The 20541-nt window shown below is 37.8% G+C and overlaps 2 protein-coding genes across 3 annotated transcripts; one reads left to right on the forward strand and one right to left on the reverse strand.

Annotated features, from left to right (window-relative positions):
• Positions 1-1050: 1050 nt before the first annotated feature.
• LOC133519975 (lambda-crystallin homolog) lies at positions 1051-20337 on the reverse strand. Its single transcript, XM_061854194.1, has 6 exons — positions 20195-20337; positions 17040-17227; positions 4863-5053; positions 2640-2815; positions 2187-2351; positions 1051-1373 (listed from the first exon to the last, which is right to left on the reverse strand). The coding sequence occupies exons 1-6, from the start codon at positions 20230-20232 to the stop codon at positions 1169-1171; spliced, it is 963 nt and encodes a 320-aa protein (XP_061710178.1). The 5' UTR covers positions 20233-20337; the 3' UTR covers positions 1051-1168.
• On the forward strand, positions 7380-13827 carry LOC133519972 (glutamine synthetase 2 cytoplasmic-like). Of its 2 annotated transcripts, none has more exons than XM_061854188.1 (7): positions 7380-7486; positions 9381-9439; positions 9871-10068; positions 12068-12443; positions 12513-12770; positions 12970-13109; positions 13581-13827. In XM_061854188.1, exons 2-7 carry the CDS (start codon positions 9412-9414, stop codon positions 13727-13729), a joined length of 1149 nt encoding a protein of 382 aa, XP_061710172.1. In that variant the 5' UTR covers positions 7380-7486; positions 9381-9411; the 3' UTR covers positions 13730-13827. The 2 variants fall into 2 exon arrangements, with proteins under 2 accessions (XP_061710172.1, XP_061710173.1); XM_061854189.1 differs by lacking the exon at positions 7380-7486 and adding an exon at positions 7990-8117.
• Positions 20338-20541: the final 204 nt, after the last annotated feature.

A 20541-nucleotide genomic window follows, 5' to 3' on the forward strand; every position in this document is an offset into this window, starting at 1 on the left:
CGAACGAGCGAGCGACCCGCGTCAAGGGCGTCTGACGGCGGGAGCGCGTTTGCCTTACCTCTACACAAACGAAAGAAATAGAATGGGAATGGATCTAATTAAAGCCGAATTAATGATTCGACTCAACTTTGACGAAAACTGCATGACTTTCAAGTCTAGCTTAAATAGCGAAAAAGGCCAAGAAATGGTAAAATCGGTCAAAAGTAATATAAAATACATGTGGCAAGCTAAGAAATAAATTATTTCCATAAATTTGGTTGATTATTGATACCTAATAAGTATACGTATGATAGTATAGGTAGATAATGAGAAAACATTTTTTTTTATTTGTTCAAGATCTCAAAGAATTTATACTATTTTTATATAAAAACGTCTATGGGCAGAGCAGCTGACGTAGTGCCAATAATGTAAAATATCGTTGTTATTAATACAATTACTATAATTTGAACGTTTTTTTTTCCCGACTTCAGTCCCAAAATCCCGAAAACTTGATATCTTTTCCCGATAATAGCGCCTTTCGATCTGGCAACCCTAGGTAATTAACACTAGAACAGAATAATAAATAACAATTGCATGTGATGTCGCGCTTAACAACTTTATGGCACTCGCCAATTGTGGTGACAGACATGCAACGGTAGCCTCCACCCCCCACTCCCCACTCAGCACATTTTCTTGGCCATTTAAAATCCACTGGAGGCAAACTTCGGCAAATATCGTGTGAAGTCGAAAATCGAGAAGCACCTACTTGTCTGAAGGCTGTCTGAAGGTATGAAAGTTAATATCAGTCTGTGAGTGCAACAAATCAAGGCAAAGATTTAATTCAACATTACCAGTAGGTAACTACCTACCTATAGTCGCTATCAGATATATCAAATAACACCTTGTTCACAAATTTCTGAATTAGGCCGCTCCGATGTACAGTGTGAAATTGCATGGTGAAACCTAATAATGATTTAAAAATAATACTATCTTTTTCCCAAAAAAAATCTAAGAGCTAGGGAATTATAGGTCATGGGACTATTGTGGATATAAATAAGTTGTCATAAAATATATGTGGTACGTATTTATTACATTACATTTTTTCACGCAGTATTTGTACACGTTTGTACGTTTTGTATATTAAAAATATCGAGGAGATAATATGAACAGGCTAACATTCTTTAGGTATTTAGCGTTTGTAAGTGTTCTTCAATTCTTTCTTCAATATGGAGAGACGGGTGAGGGCAGCATCACGGTACGCACGCCTCTCCTGGAGCCGGTCCAAGGGCACGAGCTGGTTGAGTTGCTGGCAGATGGAGGCGGCTCCTGGGCATTGTGTCATGCGAGGAATCGGGCCCATTGTGTTGCTTACGTTGTAGATGGTTTCGCCGTATCTGGGAATCGGAAACATAATTAAAACGAGTGTACAGAATTATCAGGGACATGACTAATTTACCTTAGGCATTAAACGCACTGCGATAAATTTTTCGCGGCTTCAGAACCGCAAAAAGTATACGCGCACGTGCTTGCAAGACTAAAACCGCGAGAAAATAGACTGCAAACGCAAGAAATTAATCACACTGCGTTCTAAGCCTTATATTAACTAAAGCATTTTGATTATTTTTTACAATGATTTCTCATAATTATAACAGGCGTTTGTTATTTTCCTGCCTTCAGAGAAAAATATTGTTTGCATAATTAATTCACAGCTAGATAGGTTTTACCTATTTACTCTTTCTTTCCTATATAATTATATTGTATCTAATCGCCATCTACCTGTCATCTAACTGGACCGAAGAGTTTCCGAACCAATCAGCCGCGTGGGGCCTGGTGACAGTGACAGCTCCTTGTAATGTGTAAAAATGTGCCTTTAATTAATTTTAAGGCTGTCGCCATACCTCATTCAGAATTACTTTTCAATGTAACTACATTAAACGCTGAAGTTGACCATGCCTTCAGCGTTCAATTTGCTGCGCCGGCTCCAATGGAGACGAGGAACGCATAGGTCATGCTCAGGCCATTCGAGATGACCTTATCCACGTCTTTAGCTTCACCACATGGTTAGCCATGCCCTCGGCGTTCAAGTTTGCAGTCTCCAGCGAGCCGAAGATGGCATAGCGCATGCCAAGCCCCTCCGAGATGACCTTGTCGACGTCTTCCACGTTGGCTACATGATCATACACCAGCCACACCTCGTTCAGAATTACCTTTCAATGTAGTTGGCCATGCCTTCAGCGTTCAAATGCGCAGTCTCCAGCGAGCCAAGGAAGGCGTAGCGCATGCCAAGCCCCTCCGAGATGACCTTATCCACGTCTTCCACGTTCACCACGTCGTCTTTCACCAGACGCCACACCTCGTTGAGAATCGCGTACCTGAAAATTTTTATAGGTACCCATTAAAGAACGACGCTACGATGTAAAAAGGTCTTTCAGACAAAGGATCGTTTCGTATATATTGTTTGGTACATACGACTACATAGAAACCCGGCGGGCTATACACATAAAGAAAAACAAAAAAGCATTTGATAGAAATTTCAATTTTCGGTTTTCGCTCGTTCTCGCGGCAAGCAAGCAACCTTGCAACCTACCCCTTACCACTAGGTAGGATAATTAGATAAATGTAAAGGAGGATTATGTTTACAATTGTTTGTAGCTACTAACTGGATACGGTTTAGAATGAAGCCATCGATCTCTCTGCCAAGCACCACGGGCTCCTGGCCGATCTCGAGCATTATGGCCTTCGTGCGGGCCACAACGTCGGGCCGCGTCCACGGCGCCGGGACGACTTCCACCAGCGGCACGTAGTAGGGTGGATTGACAGGGTGTGACACGATCACCTGTAAGGATATTTGAAATGTTAAATGATAATATGCGAGGTCTACTACCATCCATGCGTAAAGCTTACCATGAACTTTGAAAATTGAAACTATGATATGGTGGTAATAGACAATCATCAATTTGTTTTTCACCACACCAACTCGTTAAAGCTCTCTTTGTTCAAAAACTTATGAGAATGTTGCATTTTATCCACAAGAGTGGTAAAGTAATTTGGTCAAATTTTGAGTTGCTTCCTTATGTTAGCTGGAAAAAGCCTATGGGTACTATCCGTATCTCTATCCCTCCATCTTTGTCTCGGGGATGGTCGGGCTGGAGACACTTGAACTGAGGAGGAAGTTCTTACTCCTTAGTTCACTATCTCTCGATCGTTCACCATCGAGTCGAGAATCCCGAGGTGTTGGAGAAGTTGGGATTGATAGTTCCTATACCCCAGGATGTGGACGGGGCAGTAACACCACGCCGCCGGCAATGCCTGTTGCAGCGGCCTTCTGCTCACACATGCTACGCGAGGCACGCTCTATCGAGCCTATATTCAATGCTCGCTCAGTACTCAGATGCCGACATGTTTGCCAATAGTTTAGCGTACCTACCTTTGCAATACTGCTAGACACTTTCTAAATTCGAATTATTGTTATTAATTGGCTGAATTTGTTATTTTCCTTGACATTTTATATAGCTATTCTAAATATTGTAATTAATTGACTGACTATGTAAATTTTATTTTTCTTGACATTTTATCTGTTTGCATGTTTTTATGTTTTATTTTCCTGACATCTATTTTTCTAGTGTGTAAGCAAATTGGTGTAGTACTGTAAGCTTGCACTGTGTTAAATAAATAAATATAGATATAAACTGACTTTTAAATGATGATTTTGAATGATATCAAAATGTAATAACCAGAGGCCAGAATTCTCGTGGCATATTTGAAGTGTCATAGGGACTTCTCATTTATCGATTTCCGATATTTCATAAGTATATCGATACAATTTAAGAATACAACATATTCAAAAGGGCTTGTCCACAAGTCACGCGAGAATTTTTCGACTACTTTTTGACCGCCCTTTTTTTTGATATTGGTGAGGTTCTTGGCGAACCCCACGTATATTTTTTTTATTTTTTCGTTCGACCTAATTTTAAGATAAATAGTATTGTATTGTTTAGAATCGCTATTTTGAAGTGCCAAGTGAAGATTTATGTTTAATAAAACCGAGAATAAGTATGTGGTATTCATATTTTCACCATAGAAAAATACACGTGAGGTTTTCTTATACCCCCCTCCCCCAACGTGATCTCTCGTGATTTTTTCGTGACCCGTCCCCCCTGTCGAACCTCGCGTGATTTATGCACAAGCCCAAAGTTAATAGTTGACTTTAACAAGAAGTAATTTAACCAAATAATATGGAAAAAATATGACTATCGTTTCTTTTATAAAGAAAGCACGTAAACAGACTTTGAACATGCAATTGAAAAAGAAAAACCGTGAACTGAAGTAATTAAATGTGAAATTATTAACTATTCAGTTTTCATTGTTTTTATCGCGTATCTCTATATCACATTTTCAACTACTCAAAGTATTCTAGAAGAAATCGCTCGTTAGCTTTAAGATCGCCTGTTGTTTGCCTCTAATTGAAATCTTTAATATACTGTGTTCTACTTTGCATCGATATACCTTATATTATGTATATCGGTAGTCGATAAATGAGAAGTCCCTAGGACAATTCAAAAATGCCACGAGAATTCCGGCCTCCGGTAATAACGTTCGGCTGGATTTGATTTGGTTTGATTTTGTTTGATGTTTTACCTTCATTCTGTACATATTTCCCTCGCGTTATCGTCCCTTTGCCCCCTTGTCGGTAGGACATAACTATTGTACGTAGTGATCAATCTCCTTTGTCCTGTCCAATCACCCCCGGGTGTTACCTACTGGGTGTAAATTTGAGTGACCCCATCTAAGGTTTTGTGACCCAGACACTGCCATACCCGAGACTGCTGCAAGGCTGAGGAATTGTGAATAAGGGTCATGTCGCAGATCACTTTACTACTAACCTGAGATTTATGTGTCAAGCCCTCCGAAAACTTGGAAGGCAGGATACAGCTAGTGGAACTGGACAGCACGGTGTTATCGTCCACCAGCTTGTCCAGGTCCACGTACAGCTTCTTCTTCAGGTCCAGGTTTTCTGGCACGCACTCCTGGACGAACACGGCGTTCTTTACGGTGGCACCAAGGTCTGATGACCCTGTAAACAGGTGAAATCATTTTGATTATAGGTACTTTTGAGACAACAAATATTTCGCTCTATAACGAGGAACTTCGACTGAAGCGCGCGTAGACTGACCGACGCAGACTCGAACTTCAGGTTTCGACTTAAAAAACGTAAGTTACTCGTTTTAATATCTTTAATAAGACGGCGTCTCACAAAAATTTGGTTTTGCTTGTTGTTATGTCCATATTTTTATCATTATCATCAGAACGTTGACATGCCTACAATAATATCGCAATAATTGCTGAATATTATTGTTTAATTAAAATGTATCGATGTTGCTTTTTTAACTTACTTTTGATAGTGGTAACAGATAACGACGAAGATAATTCATGCAAATTTTATTTTTAGAACAGTAGGTAGGTGAGTATTTTTCCGTCGAATGATAGTTTGAATTGAACACAATCTCTGTTACATTATTCGCGATCATAACAATAACAATACGTGACAACACATTATGTGCCTACTATGATGAAACTATAGTGAAACGCCGCTATGAAGTCAATCCTGACAGTTAGGAATTAACCCTTATATTTACGAAGCTAAGACCTACCGTTTACCCGATAGCGTTAAGGGTCAATTCATAACTGTAAGGATTGACTTCTTAGCTTAGCTAAAGTTTCACTATAGAGTTTGCTATTAATTAATGCAAATTAAAATTAAAGAAGAAGGTTTAGGAAATGTTTTTATACAATACAATACATAAATATATTCTTTATAGCTCACCAATATCATAAGTTTTTGGAAAAAAAGAAAAAACATTTTTGGTACAAGCTTTTATTGCTGACTGTACTTTTCTTTCTACGATAAATACTGTAATTTACTTATATGTATGAAATATATTATTTTTATTTTATTTATTGTGAAACAAACAGCTATGAAACATAAATTACAGTGGTGATTATTAATTACAATAGGACTAAACCTGGCGTTTCCTTCTAATTTCCTTATAATCCAATAAATATTGTGATATTTATTGACCAACTAGCCTAGTAGGTTTATTATGCGGATCACAATATTTATCACGTCAATCTAGATTTCTAGTTTCCGGATCGCAATTTTCGATAAATATTGGCATCCGTTAATATACTAGACTACTGGTACAGTAATCACGACAGCAATGGAGACAGACGACTGAACGCTACGAAACACGTTACCTACAGTACTGAGGTGATAAATATTGCACGTGTACTCAAGAGACAAGTCACGTGAACAGAATGTGAGAATGTACTACACTCAGTGAGAGTGAGAGAAGGACACGAACCTACGGGGCCTTAAGTTATAATTTAGGTCACTAGGAGGCAGACCCTCCAACATGCAGGGTCCTTTAACCAGGTGAACTCTATGGGTCTGTACGGTATCAATTAGTGATAAGTGATTGTCTCAACGAAACCAATCAAGCGGTACTTACGTAAATTACGCAACAATACACCCCCAAACGCCTAACGTAATTTTATTATGTCTGCATATATGCTCTGGATGTATAAATATCTTTTTACTATACCTACCTACTAAATTATAAATAAATAAATAAATAAAATCACTTTATTTCAGACCAAAGTCCAAATTATAACGCGGTTAGGTATCACTATATCCCGTTATCGGAAAAAATATAAAATTTACCGTAAGGCGCTCTAACTTTGCCTTCTATGTCCAACTTGGCCCCAATAATATAACGAAATTAAATTTTAGTAATAAAGTTAGTAAGAGCTCTCGCCATGAGTTTTACGCAGCCTTGACGCTAATAGCAACTGCGTCAACTCAAACACGGCGGTGCATCTCGCTTGCAGTTGCACCACTGTCAGTACGAGGGAGATGCATTGTGAATTAGTTTACGCAGTCGCTAGCGGATACGTTAGTGCCAAACTCGTGGTAAGGATACAGGTTGGTTATCAGCAATATGCACATGCAGTAAAATTGTTTTTGTCGACGTATTTTTGGGCTATCCTGTATAATACTAAAATTGACTTCAGACGTGCGAAACAATCATCCAAACATCGCCTCTATTTCCCAATTTTTACATATATTTAAAAATGTACTACCTACACATAAAAGTTAGTTCCCAAACTCCAGTCGTAAACTTATTGTAGAATTCTGTTTTAAAAAATGACTGCTAACGCAAAGTTAAAATACAGGCGACTTAGTTATATCGGCTTAAATTCTTTTCCTCTCTCGAGTAACTTCGACTCACTTTCAGGGGGTGTGGTTATCACTTATCATACCAGATACTGAGCTGCAGTATGGCGACCGCCTAACTTTGCGCGCGCATATATTTACCGGCGATCGCACGACGATCAGTCAATCCGTAAGTAATCAGCGATCTAACAGAACGCGCAACGCACGCTCATAGCGAAGCATAAACTTTCTGATCGCGTTTTGCATCAACATCAACGAAGGACTAGTTTTAAGGTATTGTATTTGTAAACAAACATTTTACAGCCATATCAATCGTGTCATTCACGAAGACGCGTGCCTTGACTCGTGTTGACATGTTACTAAAGGCTAGATTTAACTAATCTGCGCGTCATCGTGGATGACATGAACTAACTTTGAGAGGGGTTCAAATTACTAGATGGCGTTTCGCTTTAAGTTTCAGTCTGAAAACGCCTTTATTAGGTACGCTTTCATTTACATGTACTTAGTTTTGTGTCTGTGACAGTGGCTAGTCTAATCTCACTTTAAGTTTCAAAGTTGTTAACAGCACCCACCAAGATTACGCAAAGTTTAGTTAAATAACTTTAAGTTATGTCTGCAGTGAAAGTGACCAAGTTCTAAGTGAAATTGGGCACAGAGGGCCTACCGCGAACAGCGAAGTTCGCAACTTGCGGGCATCTTTATCTTTTCCTCCAATTAAGGTGTACATATGTAATTAGAGTAAACTTGGCTGTTTGCGGTAGGCCCTCAGTAGTCGGTGACACTATGCGTAAAAAGTGAACCATTAAGAGGGTAGATCGCTGCTCAGTGTGATGTGTAGGAAGACCTCATTTAAAACGTCAGAAGGTGGACGAAATGTCGGGAACTTTACTCATAAAAGTTTAAGGTAAAAATATACTGTATTATTACCTGTTAAAATGTTACATTGCTACAATAATTGAATTCGATGATTTGATGTTAAAATTGGTCGGGGTGCTCGGGTCGTACTCGTATTTAGAATTATTTCCAACTTTTGACAAACAGTTTCACTTTTTATTTCACAAATTTTAATCTGTCTTATACATTTTTACTTGTAACATTTAGTAGGTATGCAACACAATATTTTGAATCTTGGGATGTCATAATTATGTTATGAATAAATGAGGGTGAATATACAAGGTGTTAAAATAATAGGGATCCGTTTAAGGGCATATTCGGTATATCGTGTTCTAATTAGGAAAAAGTAAAAAAAAAAAGACTTTTGACCTGGAATGGAGTTGATTTTTAATTTCGCGGAAAAAATAAAAATATTCAACTTTTTTCTAATCAGAACAAGATACTTACCGAATATGGCATCAATCGGCACTATTTTTGTTACAACCTGTATTAGGATGTTATTCACAAAGAGCCTGAACAGCTGTTTACTGGTTTGGTGACTTTTATGTAAAAACACCTTCTGGTATTATTCAAATGTCAAGGTTAAATATAGTGTGACCTTACACTATTTGTCATTTGATAATACTTTTATTATTGTTGGTCTATGAGTGATATTCAGAATATGAAAGAGTAAACTGCAGTTTGAAAATATTTTGTGATTTATAGTGATATTATTTTTAGAATGGAATTGAATCATAGGTAATAATACGATTCAACTATGCAACTTTGAGAGTCAATAAAACACTTTTTCGCCAGTTTCACCACACCAGCTCAAAAGCTCTCTAGATTGTTCAAAAACTGCTGAGAAACTGCATTTTATCCACTAGACTGGCTTTTATTTAAATTATGAATTGGAATGATAAATATTTAATAACGGTTTATTTAATTTGATTTGTGATTTGTGATATGAGAGCGTAACTTTGATAATGATATGTGGCGACTTTTAGGCATTTTAGGTATTTGTCACTCTTCTGCTTTTTAACTCATCGTCCGTCCTTCACGTCGGTGTAATGGTCACCTAATACGTATAGAATCCTTCAGTAATCCTTATACGTAGCCCGGCCGACTACTAGCCGCAGATGCCCGGAACGTCGCTGTACAAATTCATAGTGCTGTCTCGTTTACACCTGTCATTCCGTACGGAAGATTTCGTGCTGTGGCTAGGGTTATTTTGGTCGAACGTAGTCTTTCTTTATAAAGGCCACATTATTTATAAGATTTTATTTCGTTACAGGTTTTAACCAAAACAGTAAGACTACAGTAAAATGAGTGACGCAAAGGGAAAAGTACAAGGTAATTTTAATTAAATTACTTATAGAAAATTATATCTCCTGTAATCACTCTGAAATATGCTTCGTATACATACGAGTATATCTACCTGCTTAGAAGGTAGGTACCAAAAGAATTGTGGTTATTTGTTCAGACAATCAGTTCTTTACCTTCCTAAATATTTATTCTGACTCTACTTTTTAAGTCCATGCCCATTTTAGAATTTTCAAATCTTTTAATATCATGTTTCAAATATAGCCTTAGATATTGTTACATAATGTAATCATTAAATATTATTGTGAATCTTAGCTACTCCTGCTTTGGAGCTCAGATTCAGTATGATTCAAAATGACAGCTAACTGATATGATTCCAATATTTCCCATATCATTCAAATATCGGTTTGATGTCAGTGCACGTTTCGAATTGGCCTGCATGTCTATTTTTATTGTCTCAGATAACCCCAAGATACTATCGGGTCCCGTACTGACGAACTCGCCCAACGCGGTGCTGTCCAAAACTCTGCTGAACCGGTACAAGGACCTCCCGCTGCCTGGCGACAAGGTCCTGGCCACCTACATCTGGATTGACGGCACAGGCGAACATATGCGGTGTAAGGACCGCACCGTGAACTTTATACCGAAAGTTGTTAAAGGTTAGTACCATCATCATACAATATACACATGGTTAACTGCCATTTCTTAATACAGAGACGAAAAGCCTTTTAATAGGGACTATGACGCAAACAATTTCAATTTTTTGAAAAAAAAAATTGCAAATTTTGAAAAAAAAAAAGGAATGCATATAAAATCTAGTTTTGCATTGTGTCAATAACATACTAAAAACTCATGGAGAATGGAAAATATTTAGAAGTGGAAAAACATTTTATCTTTTTTGTATGGACGAGATCGTGCCATACTTCCCTCTTAAAACACGTTGTTAGTTCGATTAATTTCGAGAAAAGAGACGGTGATTGGCACCCAAAAATCCTAAATTTTGGAGCTCCTGATTTATTTCTGTGGAGCTATCTAAAATTACGTGTCTATGCTATCAACCTGATGAAATTTATACACTTAAAATTGACCATCCGTCATAAATTTACGAAGATAACGCTGAGAATGTGTGAAAATTGCGATGATAAGGGCTCACATGTGCCTGCTGTTAGTGGTGGACATTTGTTAGACATTATGTTCCGAATGTATTTTCCAACCCTGAATAATATATTTTTAAAACAATACTTAATAATTTGTGTATTTAATGTAGTTAAAATTTAAAAACAAAATGTATACATCTTATTTGCCCAACTTGTATATGTAATTTTTTTACAAGCACTAATTCCTTTTAGTAAAACACAATACAATATTTGTTGTTCTCCCGCCAAAAATGTGGAAATGTGCGAACGCCAATAAAAGCTTTGATGAGAACTTGAAAGGTTTCACGAACATCATTTATCATTTGACTGTCATCTATTCTTAACTATTTTGTCGATGACGTAAAGATGACGTCAAGTAGCATAATACTAATTGAAACCCCCCAGAAACCACCCTACACTGAAAGTTCGTATATTGAGCTACATAATAGATATGGCGCAGTGAAATAAAAAATGTAATATTGTTTGAAAATATAATTCCGTAGAACATTTTTGAGGTACAATTTATTAGGTCATTATTAAGAATGATGGCAGTTTGAAAATTGTATGTCCAGCTTTTTTGTAAATATAAGTAGTTTTTTTTTTGTTAGAATTTTATACAACTTTCAATGTGCCCTCAGTCGACAGAAAGCTTGTATCAGGCTTCGAGTAGTATCTTATAGTGAAGTCCAGTTCTTATGCATCTGTCTGTGGTAGATTTTATAAATTTCCATCAGGTGAGGTCATGGTTAAACGTCTGCCTATCCTCCATAAAAAAGGTGTTTTCATATTAATCTTATGGATGATAATCTAGAAGGCAGTCTTTCAACAACCACTTTCCAAACTGAAATTGCACCTGTGTACTTAATAATAATAAGCTACAAACAAATACAGACAACCTCAGGTATTCCAAATGACGCAGGTAAAAAAAACCTACATGCACACGTATACGTCAGACAACATAATTCAAAATAGATACCCCACAATCTAGATACAAAATCACTGAAGGCCCAAATTTTCATACAAAAAGTCCCTGAAGAAAATGGTCCTGCCGTAAAGAAAAAAAACATAGTGCCAGAAAGAATTATAAAATAAAGTGTTACATATATCCACTACCGTTTTTGAGATTATACGAACTTTCAGTATGATCTAAGTAATACGTAGCATAACGTAGATTCTGCTTCACACTTGCAGACAGTCAGCAATATATTCGCGATTTAGAGGTTGTTTCCATACAAAAAGTTGCTCAGGCCGTCTAGCATGAGTTGCGTTCCCACACGCGCGTCCATATTAGAAGTCGCGCTAGGTGTAAGGAGTCGCGCGCGAGTATGCAACTCATGCTAGCAGGTCTGGGTGGGCTATTTATTCAAATCTTAAATGATTGCAAGTCATAAATAAACATTCTGTGTATAAATGTTAAATAACAGACTGAGACTAACCATGGCATTTTTACAAACTTATGGATCAAATCATAAGTGGATATCAGATGTTCCATCGTACCCAAAGATGTACATTACGATTCCAGATTTGCCCATTTGGAACTTTGATGGCAGCTCAACTGGACAGTCGGACAGTCACAACTCTGACACGTTCCTGGTGCCGCGCGCCCTGTACAAGGACCCGTTCCGCCGCGGCAACCACGTGCTGGTCATGTGCGACACCTACAAGTACAACATGGAGCCCACGGCAACCAACCATCGTGTTAAGTGCCAGGAAGCTGCGGACAAATGCGAAGACGAGGAGCCGTGGTTCGGCATCGAGCAGGAATACACCCTCCTCGACGCGGATCTCAGGCCTTTCGGATGGCCCCCAGGCGGCTTCCCCCCACCACAAGGCCCCTACTACTGCGGTGTTGGCTCCAACAAAGTTTTCGCCAGAGATCTCGTCGATTCACATTACCGGTAACTGACCTTTTAATTGTCAAAACTATAAGAAAACTAAAAGTTATTTTAACCAATGCGTTTTTATAGGTGCTGCCTCTATGCTGGCGTACCTATTGCTGGCACGAACGCCGAGGCAATGCCCTCTCAGTGGGAGTTCCAAGTGGGTCCGTCTGTGGGCGTGAGCGCCGCCGACGACATGTGGATAGCGCGCTACATCCTGCACCGCCTGGCCGAGGAGCACGGCGTCATCGTCAGCTTTGACCCCAAGCCTGTGCAAGACTGGAACGGCTCGGGAGCGCATACCAACTTCTCTACTAAAAAGATGAGACAAGAAAACGGCATTGTGTAAGTCTCTGAGAGTTTTTAAATACGCTTTTATTGCAATTTTAACCTCACACACGTGTGTAAGTGAAACTTAAAGAATTCAAATAGAGAAGAGACTTAGGTATAACTGGTATAAGGTACAAACAAATTGTTACATATACTTAATTTCCTTACACCAAAACGATTGCCATACAATTTTAACGGCTGATAATGCTTGCAGCGAAATCAACAAGGCGATAGAAAAGCTTTCGAAAACACACATGAAGCATATCAAGGTGTACGACCCCCGCGGGGGAAAGGACAACGCGAGAAGGTTGACTGGTAAATACGAAACGGCCAGCCTACACGAGTTTAGCTCAGGTAAGTTATCAATGTGTTCTCATCATCATCATCTTCCTAATAGCGTGGTCGTGCTATTATGCCGCAGCTCAGGCAGTCTGAGGTCCTCTTGGACATTTAATCCCAAGAATTAGCACAGACACTAGTTTTTACGAAAGCGGTTGCCATCTTACTCGTACCCAGAAACCCAGAGAGAAAACTGGCTTCATTGGGATTAGTCCAGTCACGAAGTCTTCTTTTACCGAAAAGTGACTGGTAAACATCAAATGATCGTACTAATGAGTTTTTGGAAACTTATGTACAAAACTCATTAGTACGAGCCTGGGTTTGAACGAGCGATCTCCGGTATAAAAATCGCACGCCTTTTATCGGTAGTCTCTCGCTTTTAGATCATATATACTCATAACATTTTAAGCACCGTGTGCCTTAATCCTCTCTGATTGCCTGCGACATGATGAATAAGTTAGTGACGTCCGTGTGTTATGTTCTTAGGCGTGGCCAGCCGCAGCTGCAGCATCCGGATACCGCGCGCGGTAGCGGAGGAGAGGAAGGGCTACCTGGAGGACAGACGGCCGGCCTCCAACTGCGATCCCTATGCCGTCATCGACGCTCTTCTGCGCACCTGCATCCTCAACGAATAACAGCAAATCTTAAATTATGCATGTGCCTCAATAACCTAAGCTATAAATGCATTTATTTTAAATAAGTTTCTACAAAATAAATATTTTTTTAACTTTTATTTATTACCGACTCTACGCCCATAAAGAATTGGAATCATCAAAACGAGGCCAATATCGATAGGTCTACTTCTGCTAGCAGCGACTGAAGAGTTCCACTATCCATCTTCCGGCTCGATCATCAGAACAGCTCGTTGTTTTCATTGTTAAAATACGAGTATGTTCAGGCGTAGCCAGCCGCGGTAGCATCCAGATACCGCGCGCGATCGTGGAGGGGGCTACCTGGAGGACAGACGGCGGGCCTCCAGCTGCGACCCCTGCGCCGTCATTGACGCGTTTCTGCGCACCTGCATCCTCAACGAATAACAACGAATGGACATGTGCATAATAACCTCAGCGTTTACGGTAAATATATTTCCACAAAAAAATAAACTTATTTATAACTGACAATAATATTTTCTATGTTACAGATTGTACATTACGCCCCCATGGATTTGAAATAAGTACTATTTTAATTCTAATGTCATGTCATAGTGGTAGTTTATGTAAACACTGCCAATCTACAACATGAAAATAAAGTGAGGTGAATAAAACAAATATCTTGAGTAGGCATACGAGTATTTATGTCAACTCGACATAATTACAAGTTATGTAATCGTAAGAGCAGTAGCTAGAATCATTTATATAACGCACTATCAACTTATCACACTGTTCAAATGTTTTCTCCGTGTTTTGTTTGTCATTAGATCGTTTAATTTCAAAGTAAAGGCGTTGTGAATTCAGTAGGTAGTAGAATCACATTAGTTATTTGTCATGATTTGAGGTGAAATCTTGTCGTGAGAATCATAAACTTAAATTTAAACAACTTTAAGAGTCACGCGCACCCGCCGTTTTTAAAAAACTGTACAAAGAAAATAGAGCGAGTTGAAATTGTATAATACAATTGCTAGGAACGAATACTAGCACCAGACAGATAAATGTTACTTAAATGTTTATGTAATTTCAGAATATCGTTTTAAAATGAGAGCCTAATTTCGATTGTATGGCGGCGGCTAGGTTCGTGTGACTCTTAATATGTATAGTTTAGGTACGGGTCAATTTCACCAAACGAGTATTTTTATCTAATTTCCATGGAATTTTGAAATATTGATTTAATATAATAAAATGTAATGTGATAATTCGTAGCCATACAATATTAGCCAGTATTAATTTCAGGGTACAGATATTCATGAAATTTCAAAAGATATTTCAATTTGAAAATTAGATCACGGCACGGGAATTTTTCTGTCCATAGGAATTGGATTTTACGGGCACGGGAAATGGTTTTCTAAGAATTATTCCTATTTAAACTATGTTTTATTATTAATCAAAAGTAAAATAATAAACTTATAGGATTATTAAGTTCTTATTTAACATTTGAGATCTATTACATGTTTTTAACATCTGTTATATTTGAGATCTATTTCATGTTTTTAAATCGACGACCGGTCTGGCCTAGTGGGTAGTGACCCTGCCTATGAAGCCGATGGTCCCGGGTTCAAATCCTGGTAAGGGCATTTACTCGTGTGATGAGCAAATATCCATATATTTGTTCCTGAGTCATGGGTGTTTTATATGTATTTAAGTATTTATAAATATGTATATATTATATATATCGTTGTCTAGGTACCCTCAACACAAGCCTTATAGAGCTTACTGTGGGACTTAGTCAATTTGTGTAATTATGTTCTATAATATTTATTTATTATTATTTATAAATCATCATACAAATGAAACTGATATTCAAAAACTTGACTAATGAAGTTAAGATCTTTCTGGATTAAATAAGAATATTTTTTTATGTATCTTACAAATTCTCGGGACCATGGGGTCCCGGGCATTGGAAGGCATGCGTGGAGCCGAAGCCCACACATAGAGGCCCCTTGTATTAAGACAATTTACTCTAAATGTAATGTGACACCAACCGTCGGTTATCCCTGTTTGCACTATAGTAGTGCACCCAAGGACAAGCCCCGGTTAGTGTAGGAAATAAAAAGAAAAAGGTACCAAAGAAACCGTGCGATTGGGTTGAGTTGCTAGTGGACTGGTAACCGGGACTATGGAGGAGACTATGGCACCTACCCTGATCATATGTTAAAGACAGAAAAAATGGTCAGGTGGTGACTTGCCAACTCACAATATGGGTCCCCGAAAACGGTTTGGCTGTAAGCAGCCACTGTGCCAGATCGCGTCTTATGCATATTTCACTTCCACCCTGCGAACATATAGCTCTGACACCCCACTCTGGACGGCCGGTAATGGCAAGCCAGAGGTGAGAGTCCTGCGGCCCCTGCTCAGTGTTCACTCCAGCCGGCCAATCAAGGCAAGCCGGAGAGAGAGAGGCCTGACCGACTCTCGGGGGTATGGGGGTAAGCTGCCCTGGGGGTTTATTTTTATTATGATTAATGATTAATAGCCATCATCTGATTTTAAGAAACATCGTCGTAGTTGCCTTAAATTTAAATAATGGAATATCTTATGAACCTTTGGACAGCCTTCATGTAGGTTTGTTAAAAAGTGGTCTATTATCAATATTTATGAATAACAGATTGTTTTGGTTCTTTAATGAGTCTGAGTATTAGAAACATACGCTTTACGATAGAATTTGTTAACACCCGTGGATTTGCAGCCAACTAATAGAAAAGTGATATTTGCTATGTATTCATGAAAAATCGTATAATATATTGTCCAGTTGTTCCGCAATATATGACCTAAATAACGCTGAAAGACATACAAGATCCATAGTAATAGCGTTTAATTAATAAAATAAATGATGACTTCAAATTGCCATGCCCAGAAAACGAGGAACGGGAATTGGGTTTCGTAATAAATAAAATCGTCTAAAATCTAATTCACATATTACAGAAATTCTATTTTACCCTCAACATCAAGCTAGAAACGGGCTATGTCAAACTAGTGTTCATTAACGAAAAGATATTTAAAATATATGCATTATGGGTTCTAGAAATTTCAGTGACTTGTCAAAATCCTATCTATACAAGTCAAGGCTTCACGGCTTTGAAATTTATGGACAAAAAATATTTTCGATTTCGAACTAAAATATTTATCACGAGTTATTTACCACAAATAAGTTAATGTTTTATAAACTCAGTGATAGTAAATATAATCTAGTTTACTTGTCCGGTTTTTGTATTACTAAATAACGTCCATTATCACACTATGTGTACAGTCCATCCCAAAAGTAAGTAGGTACCTAAAAACGCCCTTGACTAACCTTTAATGCACGCATACTGTTGATCAGCATTAAGTGCACCCCGCAGCAGACCCTCTTTCTCCAAGGTCTTCAGTTGCTGCTTGATGTCTGCAAGGGCATCCGTCACTTGTTTCGGGACGATGTCGAACACGGTCACCTGGTAGCCGACAGACGCGAACAGCATCGCCCATGACCTTCCGATGAGGCCACTGTAATGCACAAGAAATTGTTTGCTACACTTACTTGTCCTCTAATAACTTGGTATAGGGAGGTCAGCTCTTGGATGATAATGTAATTGTATTACTTATGAACAGAGAGCTGCAAAATTGACACATGATGAATGAATTCATTCATATTTAGGCCATGCTATTGTACAGTTGGCAGTAATTACTATTAAAATATGCTATATAATTATAAAGCATTATTACTATTAAGTGTATACCCGATTACGTTAACTCGAAATCTAATAATACGAGTATAATATATTTCTGGCGCAATGCAGTGATCATCATCATCAGATCGCATTACAATTAATAGGTAATAGGTACCTACACAATTTTTATCAGGTTCGTAATGTTTATACAAGCTTTTATTTACTTTCACCTGACCGTTGTCTGTTTGTAATCAAATCTTGCAAGTTAAATTTGATCCACTTCCCGGTTTCCGATTAAGCTGAAAATTTGCATACATATGTAAGTCGGGTGACAATGCAATATTATGGTACCATCGAGCTGATCAGATGATGGAGACAAGAGGTGGACAATTGGACATAGGAACTCTGTGATAAAACAACGCAACCTAATTGTGTTTGGGGTTTTTAGAATTTGCTCGATGAGTATTAGTTGCCTGTGGAAAGAAAAGTACAGTCAGCGATAAATGCTTGTACCAAAAATGAAATTTTTGACAAAAACTTATTTAGTAAACTGCCGTACGCAAGCGATATACCTATTTCAAATTAAAGAAAATAATATAGACGGTATGTACATATGCAAAAGGTCGCTTTTTTAAAAGGTAAATGACAAATATTTACATACCTATACTTCACATTTAAGTAAAGATAATAATCAGGGATGACTCCACATAATATTTTGGTCCGCTAAGGTCAAGATCGTACGATATGTTATCAACGGCAATTAAAGTTGTGACATTAAGATAATATATGATACGTTCATTGTTGTGTTGTGTTAGGTTCAGAAAAATATCTCAAATAAGATCCGATCCAAGATCCGATCGAAGACAAGATTCTTGTTTTTATTGTACTTTAACTAAATAAAGTAGGTAATAAAACTGACTAACAGTCTGCTTCTAAATTTAACTTGATATAGTAGCATATTTTTTGTTATTTTAGGATTAATTAAAAAAACGATTTTGCTCACAAATGGATATGGCACGAACATATCCTCAATTCCTCAGCCGATCATATTTAATTACTAAATTGTAAACTAATAAAACTAACGACTTGAATAGGTAATATATAATATTAATAAAGATGCACAGGGTGCCTAGCCAACGTGCCAACCGTTTACGCTCCGTAGCTACTGTCTCTGTCGCACTAATAATAATAAGCTGCCGTGTCACGCACAACTCATGTAACATTAAAAGATGAGTTTCGAGAAAATTACGTTTAATGTTTTAATTATTCAAATGCTGTTATTGTTGACGGTTCATTTTTTTTAATAATGTAGATGTAGGAAATATGCCAGTCATGCGTAGTCGTAAAACTCCAGTAACTTAAGAAACAAGGGTGATGTTTTGGTTGTGCCAGACATGCATATATCATGCAACTCGGCAAAAAATGAAGTTACATGACTTAGTCATATGTATATTTTTTTCATTAAATAGGTAAGATTTTCAAAATTTTCTTTTAGTAGATTTATATTTAACGGTTTAAAGACGATTTAAACTGGTTATCCGTAATTCATTTAACTTAAGTTAACGGAGTTGTGCGTGACACGGCAGTATGCAAGAGTGATAGAGAGAGATACGCTACGGAGCGTACACGATTGACACGTTGGCTAGACACCCTGTATTGCAATGTCGACTTTTGCCACATCCTTGTTGATAGCTCGGATACTGACTGACCCTACCGGAATATCGGAATGGACAGTCAGCTGCAGAGATAGGTGATGCATTGGGGTTACTTCTCTCTGCATCTGACTGTACTTATCTAGTTAAGTTCGAGTACACCTCAGAGACTTGTGGACTCGAACCTAGTACTAAACACAGAGGTTCTGGATTAGGAAGTCGGGTGGCAATCGGTTTCGTAAAAGGGTTTTTTCTAGTATGAGTTAAGATTATGCGGTTTTTCTGTAGACTTTATAAAATACACGGAGTTCAAAACCTAATTTTCTTATTTGGAAAGCACAGACGTGCCAGTGTTATGTTAAACAAGTCAAACTTCTATGAAATTGTGACGTTTTATTATAACACTTGCATATCTGTGCTACAAAAATCACTGCAGAGTTATCTTAATCTGACTCTAAGTATGCAATATCTTAGAAAAATGTATCCAAATCATAACTTTTTTAATTTTGACAGAAAACACATCGGTTTTAACAAACGAAACTAATGATTGCGCCAATTAATGGGTTTAGGTTGCAGAGTGCAATGGAGAAAGCGCTAAGAGGTAAATTATGAGGAGGCCATAACGTAATATATAAATACCCTTATAAACAGCGGTATTTTACGGGATCAACACTAATTCACTTGGTCACAGCATAACACACCATATCTATATCACTGGGCACAATTGTTGCAGGCACAATAATTAGTTCGGCACCTACCTAGTACCTACATTGGTGTTATCTGGTGTTTATGTGAATATTTTCAAGGTGTGTTAAATTAAAGTTAAGTAGACAATTCCTGTTTCTGTCATATTAAGTACCTTTAGACTAAAGTAACTTTAGGTACGTTTTTTCGATTAAGAGCTTAAACTTCATAAAAAAGTTAACAACGTCATAATAAGTAAAGTCAACAATAATATACTTTACAGCAAAATAAACAATAGAAACATATATACTCTTATCTACTTAGGTTTCTAATAATTTTAATATCCACATTTTCCTGTTTAACAACTAACTATTAACTTAACCTTATTTCAACAAGATGCTCAAGGATAAAATCTGCGAATACCAAACAAGAGACTTATTCAATGAATACCAAAATAATAGCCTTACCTGCCCACAATGCCAACTTTTTCTGTCCTAGGTGCCATGTCTGCGTCCGTCCAATGCCACTGCAGTGCCGCGAGTGATACCGAATGAGATTGCTGCTTAGGTATTACAGTTCTATTAAAACACTTTAGTAAACTATTTATCGATTTAACTTCACTTGACTTTGATTACGCTACAGCCATTATTGCTATATAATACTGATGTGCTTATCAGCTCTCGAGTTATAATTGGTATCAGGCCTTATTATAAAACAATCACTTCTTCCTTGGATTGGAGGAATGCGTACCTACTAAACTTGTATTTTAAATCTGTTATCTGTCAGAGGAAAGACGGTGCCGTAACTACGAGTG

This window comes from Cydia pomonella, chromosome 7 (assembly GCF_033807575.1).
Source record: "Cydia pomonella isolate Wapato2018A chromosome 7, ilCydPomo1, whole genome shotgun sequence".
NCBI classification, from domain to species: domain Eukaryota; kingdom Metazoa; phylum Arthropoda; class Insecta; order Lepidoptera; family Tortricidae; genus Cydia; species Cydia pomonella.